At 26.3% G+C, this 25357-nt stretch overlaps 1 protein-coding gene across 1 annotated transcript in view; it reads left to right on the forward strand.

Annotated features, from left to right (window-relative positions):
- Nucleotides 1-25357, forward strand: part of LOC108766034 (uncharacterized) — a 54769-nt gene that overhangs the window by 12616 nt on the left and 16796 nt on the right. Inside the window, 21 exon segments of the mRNA XM_018515051.1 lie at nucleotides 3506-3659; nucleotides 3840-3921; nucleotides 4377-4747; nucleotides 5093-5396; nucleotides 5507-5806; nucleotides 6282-6593; nucleotides 6677-6746; nucleotides 6900-7012; nucleotides 10033-10260; nucleotides 10632-11093; nucleotides 11862-12045; nucleotides 13147-13316; nucleotides 14015-14385; nucleotides 14728-15002; nucleotides 16173-16363; nucleotides 16865-17029; nucleotides 17265-17334; nucleotides 17930-17952; nucleotides 21176-21667; nucleotides 22921-23373; nucleotides 23741-23852. Of these exon segments, the coding sequence (XP_018370553.1) occupies nucleotides 3506-3659; nucleotides 3840-3921; nucleotides 4377-4747; nucleotides 5093-5396; nucleotides 5507-5806; nucleotides 6282-6593; nucleotides 6677-6746; nucleotides 6900-7012; nucleotides 10033-10260; nucleotides 10632-11093; nucleotides 11862-12045; nucleotides 13147-13316; nucleotides 14015-14385; nucleotides 14728-15002; nucleotides 16173-16363; nucleotides 16865-17029; nucleotides 17265-17334; nucleotides 17930-17952; nucleotides 21176-21667; nucleotides 22921-23373; nucleotides 23741-23852 (4902 nt within the window).

Here is a 25357-nt window from a genome sequence, read left to right on the forward strand (position 1 = left end):
ATATAATTATATGTATTGTATATAAAATATGTCTAAATGCACACACATACACACACACATACACATAAAATTTTTTCCCGGACAGTATCTCAATTTTTGCTATATTGTTAAAATTTGTATTACATCTAATAATACAAATGACAAAATAAACAGTAATTAGTCTTTATTAAATTTTTATATTAGAGGATATAAGTAAAAAATTTGTTATCATTTAAGACATTTTATTAAACAGCAAGTGGTTAGCTGTAACACATTTCGAGCCAAATGGCGCCAAACGAATGTTTCCATGTTGGGACGAGCCAGCATTAAAAGCCACCTTCAACATCTCCGTATTGCATCATCGGAAGTACAGTGTACTGTCAAATATGCCAATACAAAAGAAATTCTTGGAACAAAAAGACATGATACGTACAAATTTCAAGACCACACCTATAATGTCCACTTATATTGTGGCGATTGTGATGTCCAATCTCGTCAAAGTTCCCAACGCGAAAGATAACATCAATATATGGTGTAAATCTTTAACATCGAAAGTAACATTGGCACACAATATTACTAAAAAGGTTGTAAAATACTTGATTAAATATACGAATAGTTCCCAGAAGGTACCCAAAATGGATTACGTCTTGATACCAGAGTTTGTAGTCGACGGCATGGAAAATTGGGGCCTCATCACTTATGAGTAATATATATGCAGTTCATAAAAAATTTATAAAGCTATTATAAAGCTACTCAATGTTAATTCTAGCATTCAAAATTTAGTAATTTATGATACGTGCGCGGTGCGCATCTCACAGATAACAAAAAAATACGTGCTTGAATATTTGAATTGTCCAAACATAATATATACAAGGTGTCCTGTAAGTTTTGGCCAATCGCTTTTGTATAGACAGAGCGGACTAAACTGAGTCGAAAAGTCCTCTACCATGTTTCTTACAATTTTTGCAATAGTTAACAAGATATTAATTTCTAAAAATTGCCAAATATTGATCTCGAATAATTTTTTAATCTAATACTATCAACTTTACAGAAAAACTGCAAGAGGCAAAAATCATTAATTTTCTTCTTATAAAGTTCTGAGAATTTTTTAAGAATTTTTAAAGAATTTTTTAATACCGTATTTTCTCATGTTGATAAAAATAAGAAAATGTAGTACAAAACAGTTGATGAAAAATTCTAAAAAAATGTATATAGTTCTATGAGATATAATATGAGAAATAAATAATTTTTGTCTCTTGCAGTTTTTCTGTAAAATTGATAGTATTTGAGTAAAAAATTATTCAAGATATTTGGCAATTTTTAATAATTAATATCTTGTTAACTATTGCGAAAATTGTAAAATGGTAGAGAACTTTTCGACTCAGTTTAGTCTGCTTTATCTATACAAAAGCGATTGGCCAAAACTTATATGTATATATAGTTTGTAACCTGTATATAAGTTTGGATTTGTATAAACATATATTTATATATTATACATACAGGGATGAATAGCGCCTTTACTTCTGTCGTTACTTTTTATTATAACGTTTTGATAATATCATTGTAATTTTTGATGATGATAACTAACTGAAAGTCAAAGATAAAGACACTTATGAAAAAAATAGCTTGTTACCATTACGCGTTATTTATTGAAAAAAGTTATTTGTTAAAAGAAGGTAACTCATTATTTGTAACGAGCTAAAGTATATGTAACAGTAACGCATTGATGCATTATACAAGTAATGAGTTACTTTTTTTCAACAAATAACGTTTAATAATGATAAGCTACTTCTCAAAAATGACTTTCTCAATTTTATAACTTTCAGTTACAGTTATCTTTATCGACATAAAATTGCAACGTTACTATCAAATTGTTTTTACAAAAAGTAACGATAAAACTACCAGCGTTATTTACTCCCCAACCCTATACATATATATTTATATACATATATATGTACATATTTGAAATATATATATATATATTTCAAATATGTGAAATATTTACGTAAAAATATTATGAATAACGTAATTACGCTGTAATTACTCAGGAAAACATTTGACTGATATTCAGAAATATTTTACATAATTATATCATGTAATATTGTGTCTTTTAGTGAATCAAAAATTATCTACGATAACAGCAGCGATCCAACATATCGGACAACAGAAATAGCGTTGACAATAGCACACAAACTTGCACATCAATGGTTTGGCAACTTAGTCACTCCATCTTGGTGGCCCTATCTGTGGTTAAGTAAAGGACTTGCTTCGTTCTTTCAAACATACATAATTGACAAGGTTATTGAATTTTATTATGTATAATGCAAGATGCTTATTGAAAAAAGGATTTTGGAATACTTAGTTATTTTAATCTAAGATTAGAATAATATCAATTAAATACAATTAAAAACTCTATATACTTTCGTAAAATATAAGATGGAATTAACGCGTGCTCTAATGTAAAATTATGAAATGTGTGTAAAGCGCCTTGAAATAAATTATAAAAATATTTTAATAGAATTATGAAAATTGAAAATATTTGCTTTTTGTGGTCGTTGAATTTAAGATTTATTATTTTAATTTTTTTATATTTTAACATTATCTTTATATTTAGGAATCGTAAGAATGTAATCATTTCAGAACGGAATTCGAAAATATTTTATTCTCTGCATCCACCACAGAATTTAATAAAATAAGAAGAGATTTTAGAATTTAATAAAATAATAAAATTCAATATTTTGAATTTTTATATCTTACTTACATTTTTATTTTAAATACTCTGTAACAAACTTTTATAGATAATTAAACTGTAGGTATGCTCTTCTTTAAAACGGTTCGTCATGAAATTAATATCATAATTTAGGTGTAATCATGGGCGTAGGGGATGTGGGGGATTTAATTAATTCAAATCCTCCCCCGAAAGGTTTTATTTATTTTTTCGTTCTTCATAAAAAATATAACATCATTTTTTACTCTGAGTAAATTTTTTGTTATTTTATAAAATATTATTTCTCCCGTTACGATTATGTACATAATTCCTAGAATTTTCGTTAGAGCTTTTGATAGAGTATCCGACACGTAAAGAAAATTTTCGCAAGGTTTTTGAACTAAAAAGCAAAACCTGCTCTGATAAATTAATACGTACTCCATTCACAACTACTATAATATTTTGTTTTGGATTACCGTATTTTATAAATTTTGTAAATCATAACCATAACTTTCAGGAAAAGAAAAGTTATGATTTACATTTAATATTTTTTTCAAAATTAGAATCTTAGAAAAAAAAGACATTCTAAGCTTTAAAATAAAGCAATTCGTTATTGTAAGATATATGCTATTTATGAGTGATAAATAAACCATCCCCCCCTCTACGAAAAAAATTCTGGATATGTCAATGTATGTAATAAAATGTAAAATAGCTATGTTTTTATAAAAAAACAAACAAACTACAGTTTATTTTTAATAAAATACAAGCTTCTTTCGGAAATTTCGATATTCAATCACATTGAAATTCTTTCTTCTACAGATTTTCAAAAATTATAGGCATACGACGAAACTATTTATGATTCAGAGAATACAGCAATGTCTTCTTCAAGATACAGGCTCATTAAATTTTGTCACAATGAAATTTGGCAGTACTTTTGAAGATAACTCATTGAATCCTCTTGTTTATAAAAAAGGTAAAATTATGTAAATAAAATTAAATTGCTGTTTATAGATTTGTTAATGTTTACAGTAATAAAAAAAAGATAAAGCTAATAACAAATAAATTCTTCTTTAATGCATATTTACACATATATTAAATTTGTATGTAGTTTAAATGTATTATATTAATTGATGTTTTATGTGTATTACCGCAGCATCAGTTTTATTACGCATGTTACAAAATACAATTACCAATGAGGTATTTCGAATGGGTCTCATTACATATTTGACCAAGCAGTAAGTGTGTCTCTCTAATGTGTAGCATTATATTATTATAATTTATAGGTAATATATCATACATATATGTATTACATATTTTAAATATTATAACTATAATAATAGTTCTAATATTTGGTGCTCGATATTATATTGTTATTTAATTGTAGGCTGTACACTTTGATCCGCATTTACAATACGCTTTTATGGAAAAATACGCATTTTTATATCTGAAATTCTATAACATAATATACAGTAATATTATATATATAAGAATAATTGCTAAAATGATAAAAACATATTATGAATAGAGTCTTTCATGTTTTTATTAAATTATAATTGAATTTTAAATTGTATTATAAGTTTTTATATATATATATGTATTTATAAATCCAATTACATTAAACTTACAAACATTACTAGCTTAGATCTTTTAATAATCAATATACATTACCTTATGTTTGTTAAATTTATAGTCAGTTTAGTTCGGCTACTCCGGACGATTTGTGGAGCGCCATGCAAAGTGCTCTAGACGAATCTTATGTACCGCACGAAGATTACAGAATAAAAGAAGTGATGGATACTTGGATGAATCAAGAACGCTATCCTTTTGTACACGTGGAGCGAAATTACGAAACTGGCGAAGTAACAATATCACAAACATATGTCCGGCATTATGGTGAAACTAAAAATAAAATTAAATGGTGGATTCCTATAACTTTCACTACGCAGTCCAATCCGGATTTCTCCAATACTGTACCTCGTTATTGGTTACGACCAGATCAACATAATATAAGCTTCACAATTAATCCAGATGATTGGATTATTGTTAATTTGCAACTCACTGGTAAGAACGAATAAAACTATTTAATTTTTTTACTTATTTTATTTTGTTCTATAATCACAAAAATTTTACATTACATTTATATGCGTATTTATTTAACATATTTGTATGTATAAAATATTAAAAGAGAGATTTATATATTTAATTTTCCAAAATTTTGTCAAAAATTAATTAATGTAAAATAATTTATAATCCGTAATTACTATATTTCATTGTAATATTTGTATACAATATTACATTTGGGTATTACATTAAGAAAAGGTAAAATGTGGATGTTTGAAAATATATTTTGATGAATTCAAATTCATTAAAAAGATTTAATAACACATATAATGAATAATGCAACAGGATACTATCGTGTTAGTTACGATATCAAAAATTGGCAAAAAATTACACGTTACTTAAATAGTAATAATTATACAAAGATACATGTTCTTAATCGTGCTCAAATCATCGTTGATGCGTTTATATTGATGCTTGATGATCGAATGAATGGCTACTCATTTGTTCAACTGATAACATACCTTTCGAAAGACAGAAATCATGTGGCATGGCAATCATTATTCGAAATTATAAAACATATGCCGAAAGTCCTTTTACTACCGGAAGTGATATATGTCAAGGTACGACTTTATAATTAAAGTTACGTAACGTAATACGGATAATCTTCATTTTCTTTCGGCTATAAATTGGCTGCATATTAAATTTGCACTTTTTTTAAAAAGTTAACACTTCTAACTACTAAAAATGACTTATGCAAAGTTCCATTGATATTCACTAGTTAGTTCAGATCAGGATCATGACTTTGACAACATATGTCAAGGTCATCGGCGAGGTATAATCTTTTCACAATAATTACCTTAATTTCTAGATGCACTTCGAGCATCTCCTTAACAGTCTTCTTCAGAACATAAAATACGAAGAAACGCCTAATGATGATGATATCACAAAATTGACAAGGATAAACGCCTTAAAATGTGCATGTTATCTTGGTAACGAGGAATGCAAAAGAGTGACCGCGCTTAAATTAAGCAAACATCTCGAGGATCCCGAAACTTACAAGTAATAAATAATCTTACACTTATGATTATTTTGTAAATTGTATTTGTGTGTGCATGCGTACATGTGCATATGGATACAGTACAGTCGACTCTCTATTTCTTCAAATTGTCGAGACCAAATATTCGTCTTACACTTTCTATATAAGTCAATCTCCATTCTTATTTAATAATGACAGAATAAATATGGCGTTACGTACAAGTAAAAATATAAGTACAATAAAATGACAAGCTACACTACCGACATATTTTTCTTCATTTTGTTTCTTTATTGTAGTATTATTATGTGATGACATAATAACTTTTACATTATAGTGTACGACAGTAAAGCAGAATAAAAATTTAATTTTACGAAGTTATGACTGCTTAATAACATATAACAAGATCACGGAACGTAAAAATATAAAATTTAATAAAATAGAAAGTCGGTTATTGCATGAAATATGTATGTATTCTTTCTTAATAAATACATATTTTAGAATTCCACAAGAGGAAAAATTTGTGTACTGCGCCGGTATGATGGCAGCCAATAGGACTACTTGGGATAAAATGTTCGAATTATATTTAATTAAAAAAGGAATAAAATGGGAACGAATGAAATTATTGAAAGGTTTGAGTTGCGCTGAAGATCCTGATATCATCATCAACTATTTAAATATATCAGCATTGAATACTTCATTATTTCACAATAATGCGCATTCTTTTATCTTCAAGTATATTCTTGAAAATCATGCACGCAACGATATAATCCTTGAGTACATATTAAAAAATTTTATGATTATGCTTCCTAGGTAATAATATTCCTCTTCTTAAACATGCTATACTGTTTTCTTAATCATAAGTATTTATTAATTATGTTATTTTGTTTTTACAGATCATTTACTGCACATGCAGTGATAAAACTTATTCTTGACAATGTTCATTCTTACGAACAAATTGAAAAGGTAAATTTCATAATTTTAAATTCATGGTGATTGACTATAAAAATCGTTTTAGTCCTTAAACTACAATATCCAAATTAAAAAATACAATGTATCGAATTGCTGCATAATAATAAATTAACTATTTATTCAGTATCTCGAACTAATTTGTTTCAGGTAAAGAGATTCTCAGAAACTACTTTCAATCATTATCCACTCAATTTAGCTGAAATTAAAGAACTGATATACAATAAAAGAATATCTTACGAAATTGATATTAATGACAACACTTACTTCAGAGAAGAAGATTGAATTGAGAATTGATTATTGATACGTTCACAAAAAAGTTAATCTGCAAAAAGCAAAATTTAAATTTATCAAATTAACTTTATAATAATACTATGTTTATTTATTCAGATATCAGATTGTAAATAACTAATCTATTTTTAATTGTACTACTAATTTATTTTTAATTATTTTTGATATTTTTCAATAATTTTATAATATTTAGTATTTTATTAATAGTTTGGGAAAGCTATTGATATACAATCTTCTAACACATTAATCTTTTGTCAATGAAAAATAATTTATATTATGTTATATAATATATATTAAATTTTTTGATGTTATTTTTAGAACGTTTTTATAAACGCTTTAAGTATGGTTTATTACATTCGATTCAGAGCACTTGTAATTGAATTGTCTCAAGTAATAAATATTTTCTAGATATTATATATATATATATAATAGCATCGCTTTCTAATAACAAATATTCGAATTGTTTATAGCATTATTATTAATTACTATTAGATGTTGATTTTGAAGAGAATAGATATGAAATAATAACATTATTTTGTAATAAAATGCTAGCTGAAATAAAAGTTTTTATTTAAACAAAAGTTATTATTATATAAAATAAAAACATTTCTGCAATACAAAACATTGTAGATTCCTAGTGTTTTATACTATAGATAATTCTACTTGTATATTAATATTTTAATCTTTCACATTTTAATCTTTCCATTTTCATCAGAATTTCTTGATGGCAAAAACATGCATATACTTATTGTTCCGGTTTAATGGCAATTATACAAAAATTATGGGACAAACGATGAATTTGTATAGGTATACAGATACGTGACAAAATCCTTTTAGAAAATTCTGATTTTTGCCCTAAAGATTTTGACATATTATTATCAAATATTTTAATATTATAGCGTCAAACAATATTTAGCATTGCGAATAAGAAATCACATTTCGTCTCTCCCTTTTCAATCTATTAATTAATCATTCACGCAATAATCAGGTGCATAATTAAATGTTAGGAAATCTTAAAAGAGTCGAATTCAAGTAACGACATCTCCTTGATAAATACTTGTACATAAAATTTTCTATCAAAACGTGAGATTCTCTTAAAATAAACTGTAGCATGTAATTGTATTATGTTATTTTCTATATTTATTAAATAATTATTATTGTTCAATTACTTTATATATATATACATACATATATATATATTATATATAGAGTGTTCCATATTAAATCGTTTATAATTCAAGGACTCTATGGCCGGTATTCATAATCGGTTCTCTCTCTCTCTCTCTCTCTCTCTCTCTCTTATAAGATCGTCTTAAATAATTTCTTAAGAGCTAATACAGCCTTCAATCTGTTTGATTCATGGCATCTTAAAATTGTAATCAGAATGATCCTAAATAAGATCTGGCTATAATTTATTAATGCCGCCTTATAAGTCTCAACATTTGTTATCAAGAACAAAAATTTACAGTTCAAAATTTAGTAAAGGTCATCTTTATATTGACACGTACGACATATTCACAATAGCGTCAGAGAAATTGTAGTCATTATTCGGAAATCTTTCGAGGTAGCAAGTCCATCGAGCAGATATGCTGAAGTATCTGTAATAAAAGATCGATAATTGTAATTAATCAATTATAATTAATGCAAATCAACTGTATTCTTATCTGCACAAACGTGTAACATACAAAGTAAGTCGTAGAAAAAATATTTTTTCAATTCTTTATTATTTTTGTTTTTTAAAATAATGTTAATTATTACTTATAGTATATTCTTCACATATACACATACGTACACATATACATATTAAAAAAATACTTTACAGAAATAACAAAAAGAAAGTATTCAGATAAATACTTATATTGTGCAAAAATAACACATTAATAAGAGCTTTAAAATACTTTTTTTGTGTATAATTCCATTAATAATTTATTTTAAAAATAAATTAAAAATTAATTCAATCAATATTTTTATTTTTTTGATAAATTTGAAAACTGCAGAGACATAACAATTATAATTTTAAAATTCTACGTAATACATCCCGAGAGTAAAATCTTCTTAAGAAAATCTTAATAAACGATAAATATTATATTAGGTGAAAATATATCAAAATAGTCAAATCGAATTAAGAAACAGATTAAAACTTTTCTTTAAATAATTAATCAACCAATAACTAAACAATTCAAATTTTACACAAAATATAGAGTAGAACATGCCTTTTTCGTCCATTTCTCGCGATAATGTTTATGTTTCTGAAGAGCATATGTTTGATTATTTAAAGATTGTGCTTGTACTTTCAATGAGCAATCATGATCGTATAATGTAATTATAAACACGTCACTGTAGAAAGATTTTATTTGCTATCGTAAATTTTCACTGACCGCTCTAATAGCTCCGTTCTACCTCATATCAATATGTTAACGTTTTTTTAATTTTGGTAGCAAATATTCACTATAGATAAATGTAAACACTCTACATAGACGTCTAAAATTATCTTTTAAATGAAATAAATCAATTTTCTATTTTGTTTCTTTTTTAAGAAAAAAATCCTATGAAAAAGACAATAAGATAAATTAATTACAAATCAAAGTATACTCAATAAATATTAAATACATATGATTTTTATAATAAACAAGTGCAAAAATTATTTTTTCTAATTCTTTTCATTTTTATATAAAAATTGATATTAAATTACAATAATTTTGTATTGTTTTATTTTTTCTTTAACAAACAATCGCAGATAAAAAGAGGGATTCGATATGGGATTTCTAAAGTTGTTATTAAATATTGGTCTAATATTGGCTATAAGGACGATTCCTTGCATCGGTTTAAAAAATTTAAAAATTATTGATCGATTACCGAAGAACACGATACCAATTCAATATAACATCCATCTAACAACGTATCTCAGGGAAGGCAACTATACTTTTTTCGGCAAATCTAATATCAACATCAAAATTCATTATGCGTCATCAAAAATAAGCTTACATTCAAGAGAATTGGAAATAATTGAAACGACAACATTGATTAATGACAACGGTACGATTTATAAACCGATGAAACATACTCATAATAATGTAACCGACATTTTAACACTGGATTTCAATGATGTATTATCGCCCGGTCTGTATATCCTGAATATGGAATTTGTCGGTTATTTATCAGAGCCTTCCGAAGAACTGGGTTTTATGAAATTTTCGTACATAGACAAAACAGGACAAAAGTAAGTAAATATTAAAACATAAAAATATATTTACAAATATATATAATAAACAGCTTTTGTTACTACCTTCTTATGCTTTTATCACTTTTCCATATATAAAAAGGTTTTCCAGTGAAATATAATTATAATATACATATATATGTATATACATATTAAAATATATGTATATTTTAATACTTTAAACGATAATTTCAATTTCAAATTAATTATAAAACGGTACAGCTATGCAGTATTTCAATTTTTGCTCTTATCGAAATTTTTTACATGTAATAATATTAATGACAGTTAACAATCATTAGTATTTATTAAATTTTTAAGTTAGATGACATAAGTAGAATATTTGCTATTTTTTAATACATTTTATCAAACAGATTAGAGTTTGCTATAACACATTTCTCGCCGAATGGCGCCAGACGAATGTTCCCGTGTTGGGACGAACCAGCATTAAAAGCCACCTTCAACATCTCCGTAATGCACCATGCAAAATATAAGTTACTATCAAATATGCCAGTAAAAGTTATATACGCCGAAGATGAGATGAGAAGGACATATTTCGAGACTACTCCTATAATGCCCACTCATACCGTAGCGATTGTGATGTTACGATTCATCAGCTTTTCGCACTTATTACATGAAACCATCCATACATTTTGGTGTCGTAGATCGTCATTAATACCAGCATATCTATCATTCGCATATGATGTTTCTGAAAATGTCACGGAAATCTTGATTCAATATACCAACAGTTCCTTGAAGATACCCAAAATGGATCATGTCGTGATACCGGAGTTTCCAATTAACGGCATGGGACATTGGGGACTCATCACTTATGAGTAATATACACAGTTCATACAAAATTAATTAAGCTATTATAAAATTAATCAATGTTAATTTCAGCATTTGCAATTTAGTAATTTAAGATACGTATAATCTATTGCACAAATTATCAAAAAGTATATATTTTAATGTTTAGATTGTCTTAAAAAATAGAAACGTAACTAATACAGTACATCTATCTCTTTTTTTTTAGCTCACATGTATGTACATTTGACAAACATATACGTACATATATTATATATACACAGAGATGAGTAATAAGTAACTTCATTATTTCTGCCGTTACTTTTTATAATAATAGTTTGGTCAATTTTTGATTGATACGTCGTAATTTTTGATGATGACAACTATAACTGTAAGTTAAGGATGAAAAAGACACTTATGAAAAAAATAAATTTTTACCATTCAAAAGTGACTTTCCTAACCTTTAGTTTTTAGTTAAAGTTATCTTTATCGACATAAAAATTGTTACTATCAAATTATTATTTATCGACATAAAAACGTTACTATCAAATTATTATTACAAAAAGTAACCGTGAAAATAACGGCGTTATTTATTTCTTATCCCTGAATATATGTATATACATATATATATACATATATATATGTACATACATATATGTATAAAAAGAAAAAATTTTAAATATTCAAATTCTTTACGTAAGAGAATTATGAATAACATAATTGCACTATAATTACTCAGACGTAACTGATTAGACTGCACGTTCAATGACATTTTACATAATTATATCATGTTATTTCAGTTATTCAAATCTTATGTATGATATCGCGAAGGATCCAACATATGCGAAAATTTCAATAACAACGTTAGTAACACGTGAACTTGCACTCCAATGGTTTGGCAACTTAGTTACTCCATCTTGGTGGCCCTACCTGTGGTTAAGTGAAGGAATTACTTCGTTTATCAAAAAAATCGTAGTCGAAAAGGTTATTGAATATTATTAATGCAAGGTTGTTTGTTGAAAAAAGGATTTCATAGTACATTTTATTCTAAGATTACACTAAGAAAATTTTTTTAAATCTACTATAAAATTATAGTTGAGATAATCGGAATTCCGGAATTGATTAAATCAGAATTTTCTGGTTTGTTCATTTTCAAATAAAAATAAATCATTCTTCTCAGTGTAGGATATAATACCAATTAAATACAATTAAATACCATATCTTCATAAAATATATCATGATGGAACTAAATGCGCATAACGCATGCTTTAGTTTAAAATTATAAAAAGCACGTAACATGTTTATTGGAACGGATTATAAAAATATTTTAATATAAATTCTTATTAAAAACGATATTTGTTTTTCGTGTTTGTTGAATTAAAGATTTGCTATTTTAATGTTTTTTATATTTGAACATTACTTTCATGTTTAGAAATCGTAAGACTATTGTAATCATTTTATTATAATTCGAAAATATTGTATTTTTTGCATTTGCTACATTTAGAAATGACATTTAATATTTTGAATTATCGTATCTTTCTTTTATTTTTATATTAAATAATCTCTAACAAATATTATAAATAATTGTCATATCGTACAAAGATCCGTTATTTTAATTTTTTAATATTTGAACATTATTACTCTTTCATATTTAGGAATCACTTAAGAATATTATAATAGCTTATTAAAATTCATGAATATTTTATTCTCTGCATCCGCTGCATTTAGTATTTAAGAAAATAAATAACAAAATTCAACATTTTGTATTTTTATATCTCAATTTTATTTTCATATTAAGTAATGTTATTTTAATATTAAATAATCTCCAACATTTTTAAAAATGATTAGGTAAATGAGACAGTGTCGCTGCGCTTTGGCTTAGCGCCGAGACACTACCAGTGTCTCCAAATACTACTCTCTCTTCTTGGAAAATAATAAACAAAAGAATTAATATAATCTACGTGTTATGAAATGTAAAATAGCATTGTTTCTGGAAGTAGCAAACAAATTAGTTTTTTTTTTCTAATGCAAGTTTTTCAGAATTTTTAATATTCAGTCACTTCAAAACATCTTTTTTTTCTTTAGATTTTCAAATTATCAGTAATGTATCTATTGGACGTGGAAGACATACAACGATGCTTACTTCAAGATACAGGTTTATTGAATTCTGTCACATTGAAGACTTCGTTTGGTGATACTCTAGATGAACTTCCGTCGCTGTATTCTACCGAAATTTATAAAAAATGTAAGATAACGTAAATAAAATTAAACTGCTGTTTATAGATTCTTTAATCTTAATGTATATAGCACAAAGAAAAAGATAAACAGATGGCTATCAGCCAACAAATATTTTTTTTAGCGCAATGCATCTTTCTACATAGCATGTATTTATTACGTATGTACTTTAAATGTATTATTAATTGATATCTTATGATGTGTATTTTTTATCGCAGCGCCAGTTTTATTACGCATGTTATATAATACAATTACTGCTGAAGTATTTCGAAAGGGTCTTATTACATATTTGGTTAAACAGTAAGTATATTTAATGTAGCATTACATTATTATTATATGTCATATAATATTAAATATTATAAGTATAATAATACTTCTAATATTTATAATGAAATATATAGTATCAGAATTTATATGCGCTCGATTATTGTTGTTCAATTATAGGCTGTACACTTTGGTCCGCTTTCAGAACGCACTTTTATTGATAAATACGCACTTTTATATGAATTTCTATAATATACGTAACGTTAACTATATAATAAAAGCGTATTATAAATAGCGTCTTTAACGTTTTTGTTCAATTATAATTTAATATATGTCGGTTGTATGAAACGGTATAATAAGTTTTTACATGTATCCATATATCCGATTACATTAAATATTCACTTAGATTCTTTAATAGTCAATGTACATTACTCCATGTTTGTCACATTTGTAGTCAGTTTAGCACGGCCACTCCGAACGATTTGTGGAGAGCCATGCAAAGTGCTCTAGACGAATCTGATATCCCGCACGAAAACTATACAATAAATGAAGTGATGGATACTTGGATGAATCAAGAACGTTATCCTCTTGTACATGTGGAGCGAAATTACGAAACTGGCGAAGTAACAATATCACAAACATGTGTCCAGACATATTCGGGTGAGAATATAACTACTAAATGGTGGATCCCTATAACTTTTGCTACGCAATCCAACCCGGATTTCTCGAATACTGTACCTCGTTATTGGTTACGACCAGATCAACATAACATAAGCTTTATAATTAACCCAGATGATTGGATTATTGTTAATTTGCAACTTAGTGGTAAATATATATATAAAAAATTTGATCTTTTTATTCATTTTATTTTGTTTTATCATTACGAAAGTTTTACATCGTTTTTATTAAATATATTTGCATGTATTTTTTTATTTGTAAGAGCGTAAAAGAAATTTATGTATTTAATTTTTCAAAATTTTGCCAAATATTAATTAATATAAAATGATTTAGAATCCATAACTGCTATACTTTGTTGTGATAGTAATATATAATATATTACATTTGTGTATTACATTAAAAAAAAAGTTAAAATAGATATTTAAAAATATATCTTGATAAATTCAAATTTATTAAAAAGATTTAATAATACAATGAATAATACAATAGGCTACTACCGTGTTAATTACGATACCAAAAATTGGGAAAAAATTTCACATTACTTAAACACTGATAAGTATGTGAATATACACGTTCTTAATCGTGCTCAAATTATTGCTGATTTGCATGCCATGGTAGTGGATGATCGAATAGGTGGTTATTTATATCTTCAATTGATAAGCTACCTCAAGCGTGATACAGATGGTGTAGCATGGCAACCATTGTTAGATATTATACAAACTATGCCGAAGCCTCTTTTACTGCCAGAAATGAAACATGTCAAGGTATGATCTTACATCATATTACATAAAGTATTATGAATAATCCTAATTTCTTTTTGTACTATACAAATTGGTTGGTTCTTAAATTTGAATTTTTTTTAAAAGCCAACATGTAGAAAAGTTATACTATTTGCACGTAATATGTAATTGAAGCAGATTTTTTTTAATATAAAAAAATGACATTTTCATATAACAATATGTGTTGTGTGGCTTATAATACTAAAAAAATAAAAATAAAAATATAGTAAAAAAACGAACAATAAAGTATTAAATATACAATTACGAAGCTACAACAATCGTTTCATGTGTTTGTGAACACATAATATCCATTCCAATTAACATATTAAATGCCTAGCAAATTATGTATATTTTATCGTTTACGCCATAGTGAAACCACTTTCACAAGTATATAAAGATATAATATGACGCAATTAAAAATATATAACAATATAATATTTGTAATACAAACTATATATATTGTCATATACTGATTATATGTTTGAGTACCAATAAACCATGTACTCAGATTCTGCCAATATGCCCAGATAGCAAAGCTTTTCTAAACAAAATTACACAAATTCGTGATTGCTTATGATGCTGACAACTTATCGTAGAATTGTCTTCAACGATTTCTAATATACCGATATTGTAGCAATATGCAGACAACAATGTGTATATGTATTGCCAGCAGTTTAACAGCAAGATAGTTGTGTCAATATTATCTTGCATTGGCGGCAATATGACAGCATTGTATGATGTTGCATATTATTATGACAACAGTACGAAATTTAATAATGACGATTTTAAAGTTGTCGACAAATTGCTGGTAAGTTGCTACTCAATGTTATCGTTAAGGTATCAAATTGCCAACAAATAAGGACTCAGTTGCTGCAATTCTGGTAGCAACTTATACTTATTTACTTAGCAATACATATTTAGCAAGCAACATGCCAGCAACAAGATGGATACGTTGCTATCTGGGTGACTAATGTACGCCAAATTAGCAAATATTACACACATAACACACACACACACACGGGCGCGCGCGCGCGACATACATGATTATCAATATAAATATTCACCAATATTTAACAAATGTGCGTAAAGTTATTGTACATTGGCCATGTCGTTTGGAGGTGCCTTAAACCGAATACATTACTTTATGATTTCTAGAAACGCTACAAGCAACTCCTCCATAAGCTTCTTCGGCACATAAAATACGAAGAAAATGGTAATGATGACGATGTCACAAAAATGACAAGACTAACTGCCTTAAAATGTGCATGTGATCTCGGTAACAAGAAATGCAAGAAAGTGACCGCGCTTAAATTAAACAGACATCTCACAAATCCCAAAACTTACAAGTAATAACTAATCTTACATTCTTGATTATTTCGTAAATTGTATTCGTGTGTGCATACATACACGTGCATATGGATACATTACAGTCGACTTCCTATTTCTTCAAATTCAGTCAATCAAGACCAAATATTCGTCTTACACTTTCAATATAAGTCAATCTCCATTCTTATTTAATAATGATATAATGACAGAATAAATATGACGTTGTGTACAAGCAAAAATATAAGTACAATAAAATGACAAGCTGCGCTACCGACATATCTTTGTTTATTTTGTTTCTTTATTGTAATATTATTATGTGATGCCATATAACAAGTGTTTTACACTACAGAGTAGGACAGTAGCGCAGAATGAGAATTTAATTTTACAAATTTATAGTTGTTTAACATGTCACAGGATTAAGGAACGCGCGTTCCGTAAAAAATACGAAATTTGATAAAATAGAAAATCGGCTACTGTATGAAATATATGTATCCTTTCTTAATAAATATTTACTTTTTTAGAATTTTACGAGGGGAAAAATTTATGTACTGTGCCGGTATGATGGCAGCCAATAGGACTACTTGGGATAAAATGTTTGAAATATATGCAAAAGGAACACTAAAAGAGGACCCAAAAAGATTATTGATGGGCTTGAGTTGCGCTAAACATCCTGATATCATCATCAACTATTTAAATATATTAGCATTCAATGCTTCATTTTTTGACGATGATGACCATACTCGTGTCTTCAAACATATTCTTGAGAAACATTCGCGCAACGATAAAATCCTTAAATACATATTAAATAATTTTAAAGCTATAAAACCTAAGTAAAAATATTTCTCTTCGTAAATGTCTATTATACTGTTTTCTTAATCATAACCATTTGTTAATCATAAATATGTTATTTTGTTTTTATAGATCACTTAGTGCACCTACAGTGATAAAACTTATTCTTGATAATGTTCATTTTTATAAAGACATTGACAAGGTAAATTTTATAATTTTAAATTCATAGTTATTATATATAGTATTGATATCTATCGGCTACCAAAATCGTTTTAGCCCTAAAACCACAAAATCTTGTAGCAATTATTATTGCTACAACGTTGCAAAATTGTTAAAACATTGCAAATGCTACAATATTATTGAAATTTCTTGTTATAAGCTTTAAATAAAGACAGTTTCACATGAGAAATTATAAATTAATGCAATTTTATATGATTAAATTAATATTAATAATCAACAGTATTTTTACATATAAAGGTTATGCATTATATTTTTGCGGAAAACCATATTATAAAATCAAGTGTAAAATCGATGTGTGCTAAATTCATAAAATATAAATCGAATATTTGTAATTCACTAATTAATATTAAACCGGTCATTTAACAGAAAATAGTTTAGAAAAATTTCAGGAAAATTATCCTATTGTGGATTATAATAATTCATTCGATTCTCATGGTTTTCCTTAAATAAAGGACGATCCTTTTATTTGTATACATGCCATATATCTTAATATTATATTAAATTAAAAATTATAATACATCGAATTGCTGCATAAAAATAAATTACTATTTATTCAGTATCTCGAACTAATTTGTTTCAGGTGAAAAAATTCTCACAAACTAATTTTAAACAACATCCAAAAATTTTGTCTGAAATTGAAAAACTGATAAACGATAGTAAAGAATATCTTTGGAAAGTCATACACGATGTTAAAAGGAAGTTTGACTTCAAAAAATTTCACTTTCACGAGAAGTTATTTTCGAGATATTCACCTAGAGAGAAATCGTATAATAAAAAAATAATCTGATGTAAAATTTACATTTACCTATATTAACTTTTTAATAATAAAATTATGTTTATTTATATTATATCAAATTGTAAATAATTGATTTTTAAACATTTTTAATATTTCTAATTTTATAATGTTTAGTATTTTATTAGTAATTTAGGGAAGCTATTAATAAAATTTTAATACATTAATTTTTTCTCAATAACGAATAATTTATGTTATATAACATATTAGACTCTTTGATGTCATTTGTAAGATATTTTTATAAACACTGTAACTCTGATTTATTACATTCAGTTCGGAGCATTTGTAATTAAATTGTCTCAAATGATAAATTTATAATATTTTTTAGATATTATATGTATATATATACTAGAGAGAGAGAGAGAGTTGCTATCTAATAACAAATACTTAAACTTTTTATAGCACATTATTATTATAATTATTATTATAGGTTGATTTGGGTTATTTAGAATAGAAGATATGTGAAATTATAACGTCATTTTGTAATAAAATGTTGATTGTAATAAAAGGTTTCATTTAAACAAGAGTTATTATTTCTGTGGATTCCCAATATCTCGTATTGTTCATAACTCATATTTCCTTCGTCTCACACTTTGTATATTTTTGTCTATTTTAAACAAATTAATTTTACAGAAGAAAAAGATGCATTTATTCGCAAAAATAATTCCTTAAACAGTGATCTGCATTAGGTGTAATTTTGGAGAGAAAAGTTATATCAGATACACATACGTGCACATATTGCACAAATATGTATAATATGTATAATAGAGGAAACATAAATAGACAAACAAGTAGATACATAAAAAGAGAGTATTAAAGTTACAGAAATAGAAAAAAGAAAGAAGGAAGTTATCTCGAGAAACAAAAAGTAATGAAACTTTATACTTTTAATAATTTTTACTGTATTTATACTACTTATCTTAGTACTGTAATCACTCAATTTTTTAACTTGTTCATTTTTATCAGAATTTCTCGATGATAAAAATAGACATACTTATTTATTCAGTTTAATATCAATTATACTAGAATACTATTATATCATATATGGACAAACGATGAATTTATATAGGTATGCAAATACGTGACAAAAACCTTTTTGGTTTACTCTAAAGATTATGATATTATCATCAAATATTTGAATATTATGGCATCAGACATTTAGAATTGCGATCAAAAAATTATACTTTATCTTTTCAACCTAATATCATTAATCATATAAATAAGAATAATCATATGAAGAAGCTTATAATTATATGTTATAAATCTCGAAAGAATTAAATACGAATAAAGACATTTTGTTGATATATCGTTTTTGATAAATAATAGTATCAAACATGGATATTTTATTTTATTTTTGTATATCACTCACGACGATTACAATGTTGAAAAATATTATTTCCAATATTTATATTAATGAAGACCAATTTAACAAGATAAGTTTTGTGTGATCACACAGACTTCATGTACTTATAATGGCACTTCATTAAATTTGCTTTTTTGTGTATATGTCATTTATTTATTATAGTTATAGTTAAAATTATTTTTATATTTATATAATCAGATACCTATAATGTGACGATTTTTGCAATATATACATTTTTGTATTCGCTATTTATTTTTTAGATAAAGAATATCTTAATTATGAAAAAAACAAAATCTATATAATCATATAGCATGTTCATTATTAACCATATTTCTATCTCGAATTGTTTTAATAACTTGAATCGATTATCTCAATATAAAAAATATCGCGAAAAACACGCATTTATGTTAAGACATTTATCACAAACTTTTACAAATTGTGTAACTTTTTATATGTACTATGTATTATGTAATTGCGCATATTAAATTTATGTTAAAATAACATCTACTTAAAACAAACTGTAGAATGTAATCTAATCATATTGCCCTTAATATTTAATAAATATTTATTATAATTATTTAGCTTCTCTACAAAAAGATTCTTATTTTCAATTGTTTATAACTCAAGGATTCTGTAAGTATAGGACATTTTTTTTACCTTACAGCATATTTAAGTAACATGTAATAGCATCACAGATATTGATATTGTAGTCAGTATTCGAGAATCTTTCGAGACGACAAGATGACAATGCAATTATGCTGATATAACTTGGATATTAAATTGTATAGAAATAAATTAATTAACTGTAATTAACTATAATCAATTACGAATCTTTCTCAACCTTATTTTAATCTGCAAACAGGTAATTTACAAATTAAGTCGTTAAAAATGATAGTAATTCAAAAGGCTTATTCTCCTTATTACATAACAAAATATATAAAACGTAATACAAATATTTCAAAAGATAACGCATGAGTAAAAGACGGTTTAAAAACTATTTTCGCGATTGTTCGAGAATTATCTCATTTCTGTAATTTCTTGTGTATATTGTTAAAAATGTCATGAAATTTAATGTACTTTTAAGTTGCATAAATTAAATTCAATTTTATTACTAAATTAAATTTTATGTATCTGTGACTGAAAAGTATATTTGTGTACATGTACATGAAATTTAGTGTACGTTTCATAAAATTTTACGAAGTTTAGTACATTTTTAAATAAATTTTATGTAGATTTGTATAAAATTTAATGTAAGTAAACATTAAATTTAAGTTATTTGAAACTTCGTTTTCATTGACAACATTAAATATTTTTAATGTGCCTACTTCAAATTTGCTTCCACATGCATATACATCGCATTAAAAATATTTAATGTTGTCAATGAAAATAAAGTTATATATTTTTCTTTTATAAGAAATATATATTTTTCAGTTACAGATACATAAAATTTAATTTATGCCCAATTTCTTCATTTCCAGATAATTTGCGGATAATAAAAATCGAAAAATTATTTTTTCCCATTCATTCTCTTTTTATATGAAAATTAATATTAAATTACTTTAGACTTTATAAATTTAGACTTCAAATGTAACTTCAGACATCATTGTATAATATAATATTTGTTCTTTTTTTAATAAAAAGTCGCAGATAAGATAAACAGGAATTCGATATGATATTCCTAAAGTTGTTATTAAACATTGGCCTAATACTGACCATAAAAACGGTTTTTTGCGTCGGTCAATATAGTTTAGAATATATTGATCGTTTACCGAACAACACGATACCAATTCACTATAACATCAGTCTGACATTATATCTCGAAGAAGGCAACTTTACTTTTTACGGTAAATCCAATGTCAAATTCAAGATTTGTTATGTATCGTCAAAAATAAGCTTACACTCGAGAGAATTAGAAATAAATGGAACAGCTACAATGTTGATTAGTGATAAAGGTACGGTTTATAAACCGATAAAACATATTCATAACAATGCAACGAATATTTTGACACTGAATTTCAACAATGTATTATTACCCGGTTTTTACATCTTGAACATGAAATTTTCTGGTAATCTATTACCTGTATCTCTGCGAGGAGGTTTTATGAAATTTCCGTACACAAATGATAAAAGAACCGACACGTAAGTAAATATTAAAATATAAAAAATATATTTGTGATGTAAATGTTTTTTCCTACCATGTTCTTTTGTTTTTATCTTATTTCCATACATAAAACGTTTTTCAGTAAATATGTATAATATATAGAAGAAAGGCCCCTATTAATACTGAGTTCATTTTGGGTAAATGCTAAAAGTCTATAGGCAGAATTTAAAAAAATAATAGGTCATTTTGAAGGGAATTTAATAAGCTTTAAGATAACGTTACATAAAATATAATTCAAATTCCATTTTTTTTGAAAATTAAAGAAATGTAAAAAGAGCAAATCGCAAATCAAAAAATTGTGTCCTAATATGAAATGCCCCGAGAAATCGATAGTAAAATGCAAAGTATATCAATATTACAATTAAAAAACTGTATTTAATGTTTCTAAAGTACAAACAAATATAGCCAGCGTGCGCGAAAAATGAGCATGCGATAGATTATTATACCCAGAACTCGTTTTCAGATAGTTGGAATCAAGCATCGTAGATATAGAATCGACGTTCATTCCGCGCTTGTCTTATTTATTATTGTACAATAACATTCATACTTTAGCAACGATTTTCTTTATAACATAGGAGCATGTGTTATTTCGTATTAGGAATACCTTGGGTATCTCATATTACGATTTCCACGCCTTATGATTTTACCATCATCAAATCTAACTTCACTAAACAATTCAACATATCCTGTATTTTTCTATTAGTACGACCTATTTTTCTATTAGTTACTCTATCACTACATGAAGAATTTATTGCCAAATATTTATTTATTAAATAATAAATAAGGTTTAAATGCTCATCTCAATGAAACTTAAAGACATCCAAATTCTAAAATCTTGTTTTATAATGACTACAGGCATGATCTAATAAGGAATTTTCTACTAAATAATTTTCAATCCAAGAGCGATAAATTCATGATGGAACCAATAGATAGCGTTTATTAGTTTAGTAGAAACGCCGCAATCTCACATTAGGCACCTATCTCATAATAGGAGGCTTTCCTCTATATAAAATACGTATATAATGCATAATATAATACTTGAAAGAGTATAGTTTTAATTTCAAATAAAATGGCATGGCTATACAGCATTTCGACTTTTATCTTTAACAAAATTTTTACTAAAGATGGTATACATAATAATAAACAATAATTAACAATAAGTCCTTTAAATTTTCATGTTACTTGATATAAGTGGCAAATTTATCATCATTTAAGATGTTTTATTAAATAGTAAGTGGTTGGCCGCAACGCATTTCGAGCCGAATGGCGCCAGACAAATGTTTCCATGTTGGGACGAGCCAGCGTTAAAAGCTACCTTCAACATTTCTGTAAAGCATCATCAGAAGTATGGTGTATTGTCGAATATGCCAATACGAGAGCAATTTTTAGAACAAGATAGTATGATGCAGACACACTTTGACATCACTCCTATAATGTCTACTTATATCGTAGCGATTGTAATGTCCGATTTTGTCCGCGTTCCCAATGCAAACGAGACGATCAATATGTGGTGCAAGTCGTCTTTGACGTCGAAAGTAAAATTCGCACACAGTATTGCTGAAAAGGTCGTGGAGTTCTTGATTCAATATACCAATATTTTCCAGAAGGTACCCAAAATGGACCATGTCTTGATACCGACTTTTACAGTTTACGGCATGGAAAATTGGGGACTTATCATTTATCGGTAAATAATATACATAAATCAATTAAAGAAATTTGTTAAGTTATATATTAAATCTAACCAATATTACATTTAGCATTCGAAATTTAGTAATTTAAAACATAAACATTCTTACAGAAAATATGTCAAAAAAATATATATTTTCATATTTAAATGAAAACTATTGTCTTACATAATTATTAACGTGTTTTATCTATTACACCTTCTCTTCTTTTTGCTCTCTCATATTGATATATTTAATGTATATATATATATATATACACACACACACACACACACATACATATTATTAGATTGCATATTTTATATAGTAATATTATAAAATATTTTAGGAATATTTTATATAATTATGTTATGTTTTATCTTTTAGTGAATCCAATGTTATTTCCGATGACAAAAGTGATCCAATATATAAGAAAGCACAAGCACTGCTGATATCACACGAACTAGCACATCAATGGTTTGGCAATTTGGTCACTCCAGTTTGGTGGAATTACCTATGGTTAAGTGAGGGACTTGCTGCGTTTTTCGAAACGTACACAATCAACGAAATTTAAGATTAAAATAGTATTAATTAAAAATACAATTAAATACTATATTTTCATATAACGTATCTATATATATATATAGCTGAATGAGAGAGAGAGAGTGTGTGTGTGTGTGTGTGTGTGCGCGCGCGCGTGTGTGTGTGATGTGTGTGGTGTGTGAGTAAGTGAGAGAGAATAGCAAAAATTTTAATTCAAAATCATAAAAAAGTTAACCAAAATTCATAAATATTTTATTCTCTGCATCCATCATATTCAGTATTTCATAAAATAAAATAAATAATAAAATTCAATATTTTGTATTTTTATATCTCAATTTTATTTTCATATTGAATAATGTCATTTTCATATTAAATAATCTTCAGCATTTTTAAAAATAATTAAATCAGATACTGCTCTCTCTTCTTCTAAAAAGTTAAGCAAGAGAATTAATACAATCTAGATGTTATGAAATGTAAAATAGGATTGTTTTTGAAAATAACATCTGAATTAGTTTTTATTTCTAATACGTACTTTTCGAATTTTTAGTATTTTCATATATATTCAGTATCACGTCAAAGCATTTTTTTCTTCAGATTTTTAAAGATTGGCGGGCAATGGATCTATTTGTGATTGAGAAAATGCACTATTGCTTGATTGAAGATACAGGCTCATGGAATTCTGTCACATTGAAGCTTGGCAATACTTTTGATGAACAATTATCGATATTTTCTAATGAAGTTTATAAAAAAGGTAAGATAATGAAAATAAAATTAAACTGCTGTTCATAGATTTCTTTAAACTTAATGTTTAGCACAAAGAAAAAATAAGACACTATAGGCTATTAGCCAACAAATACTTCTTTAGCGCAATGCATCTTTATACATAGTATATACATATTAATTATGTATGTACTTTAAATGCATCTACTTTAAATGTATTATTAATATATATTTTATGGTGTGTATTATCGCAGCGCCAGTTTTATTGCGCATGTTACATAATACAATTACCGCTGAGGTATTTCGAAAGGGTCTCGTTACGTATTTGTCCAAGCAGTAAGTGTGTATAATGTAATCTAATAATATTGTATATATATAAATATATAATACATGCACATATTTTATAAATATATATATATACATATATATACACAGACGTACATATCACAATATTAAGTATCATGTATTTATCATATTATGTATCATATAATATAAAATTTCTTGAATTTATATTGAAAAATATATAAGTTCGTATTTCAGAAATATACTATTGTTAGATACTCACGATATGTATCGTCAATATCATATATTACTATTCAATTATAAACCGCGTACATTTTACTTTCTATTTAATTATAATTTAATTTAAGTTAATTTTACTGTTTAAATCTTTTAGAGTAAAATCTCACTCCAAAAGACTGAAAACTGAGCTAGTCTTTGAAAAAAAAAATTAAAATATTT

This window comes from Trachymyrmex cornetzi, unplaced genomic scaffold, assembly GCF_001594075.2.
Source record: "Trachymyrmex cornetzi isolate Tcor2-1 unplaced genomic scaffold, Tcor1.1 scaffold57, whole genome shotgun sequence".
NCBI classification, from domain to species: domain Eukaryota; kingdom Metazoa; phylum Arthropoda; class Insecta; order Hymenoptera; family Formicidae; genus Trachymyrmex; species Trachymyrmex cornetzi.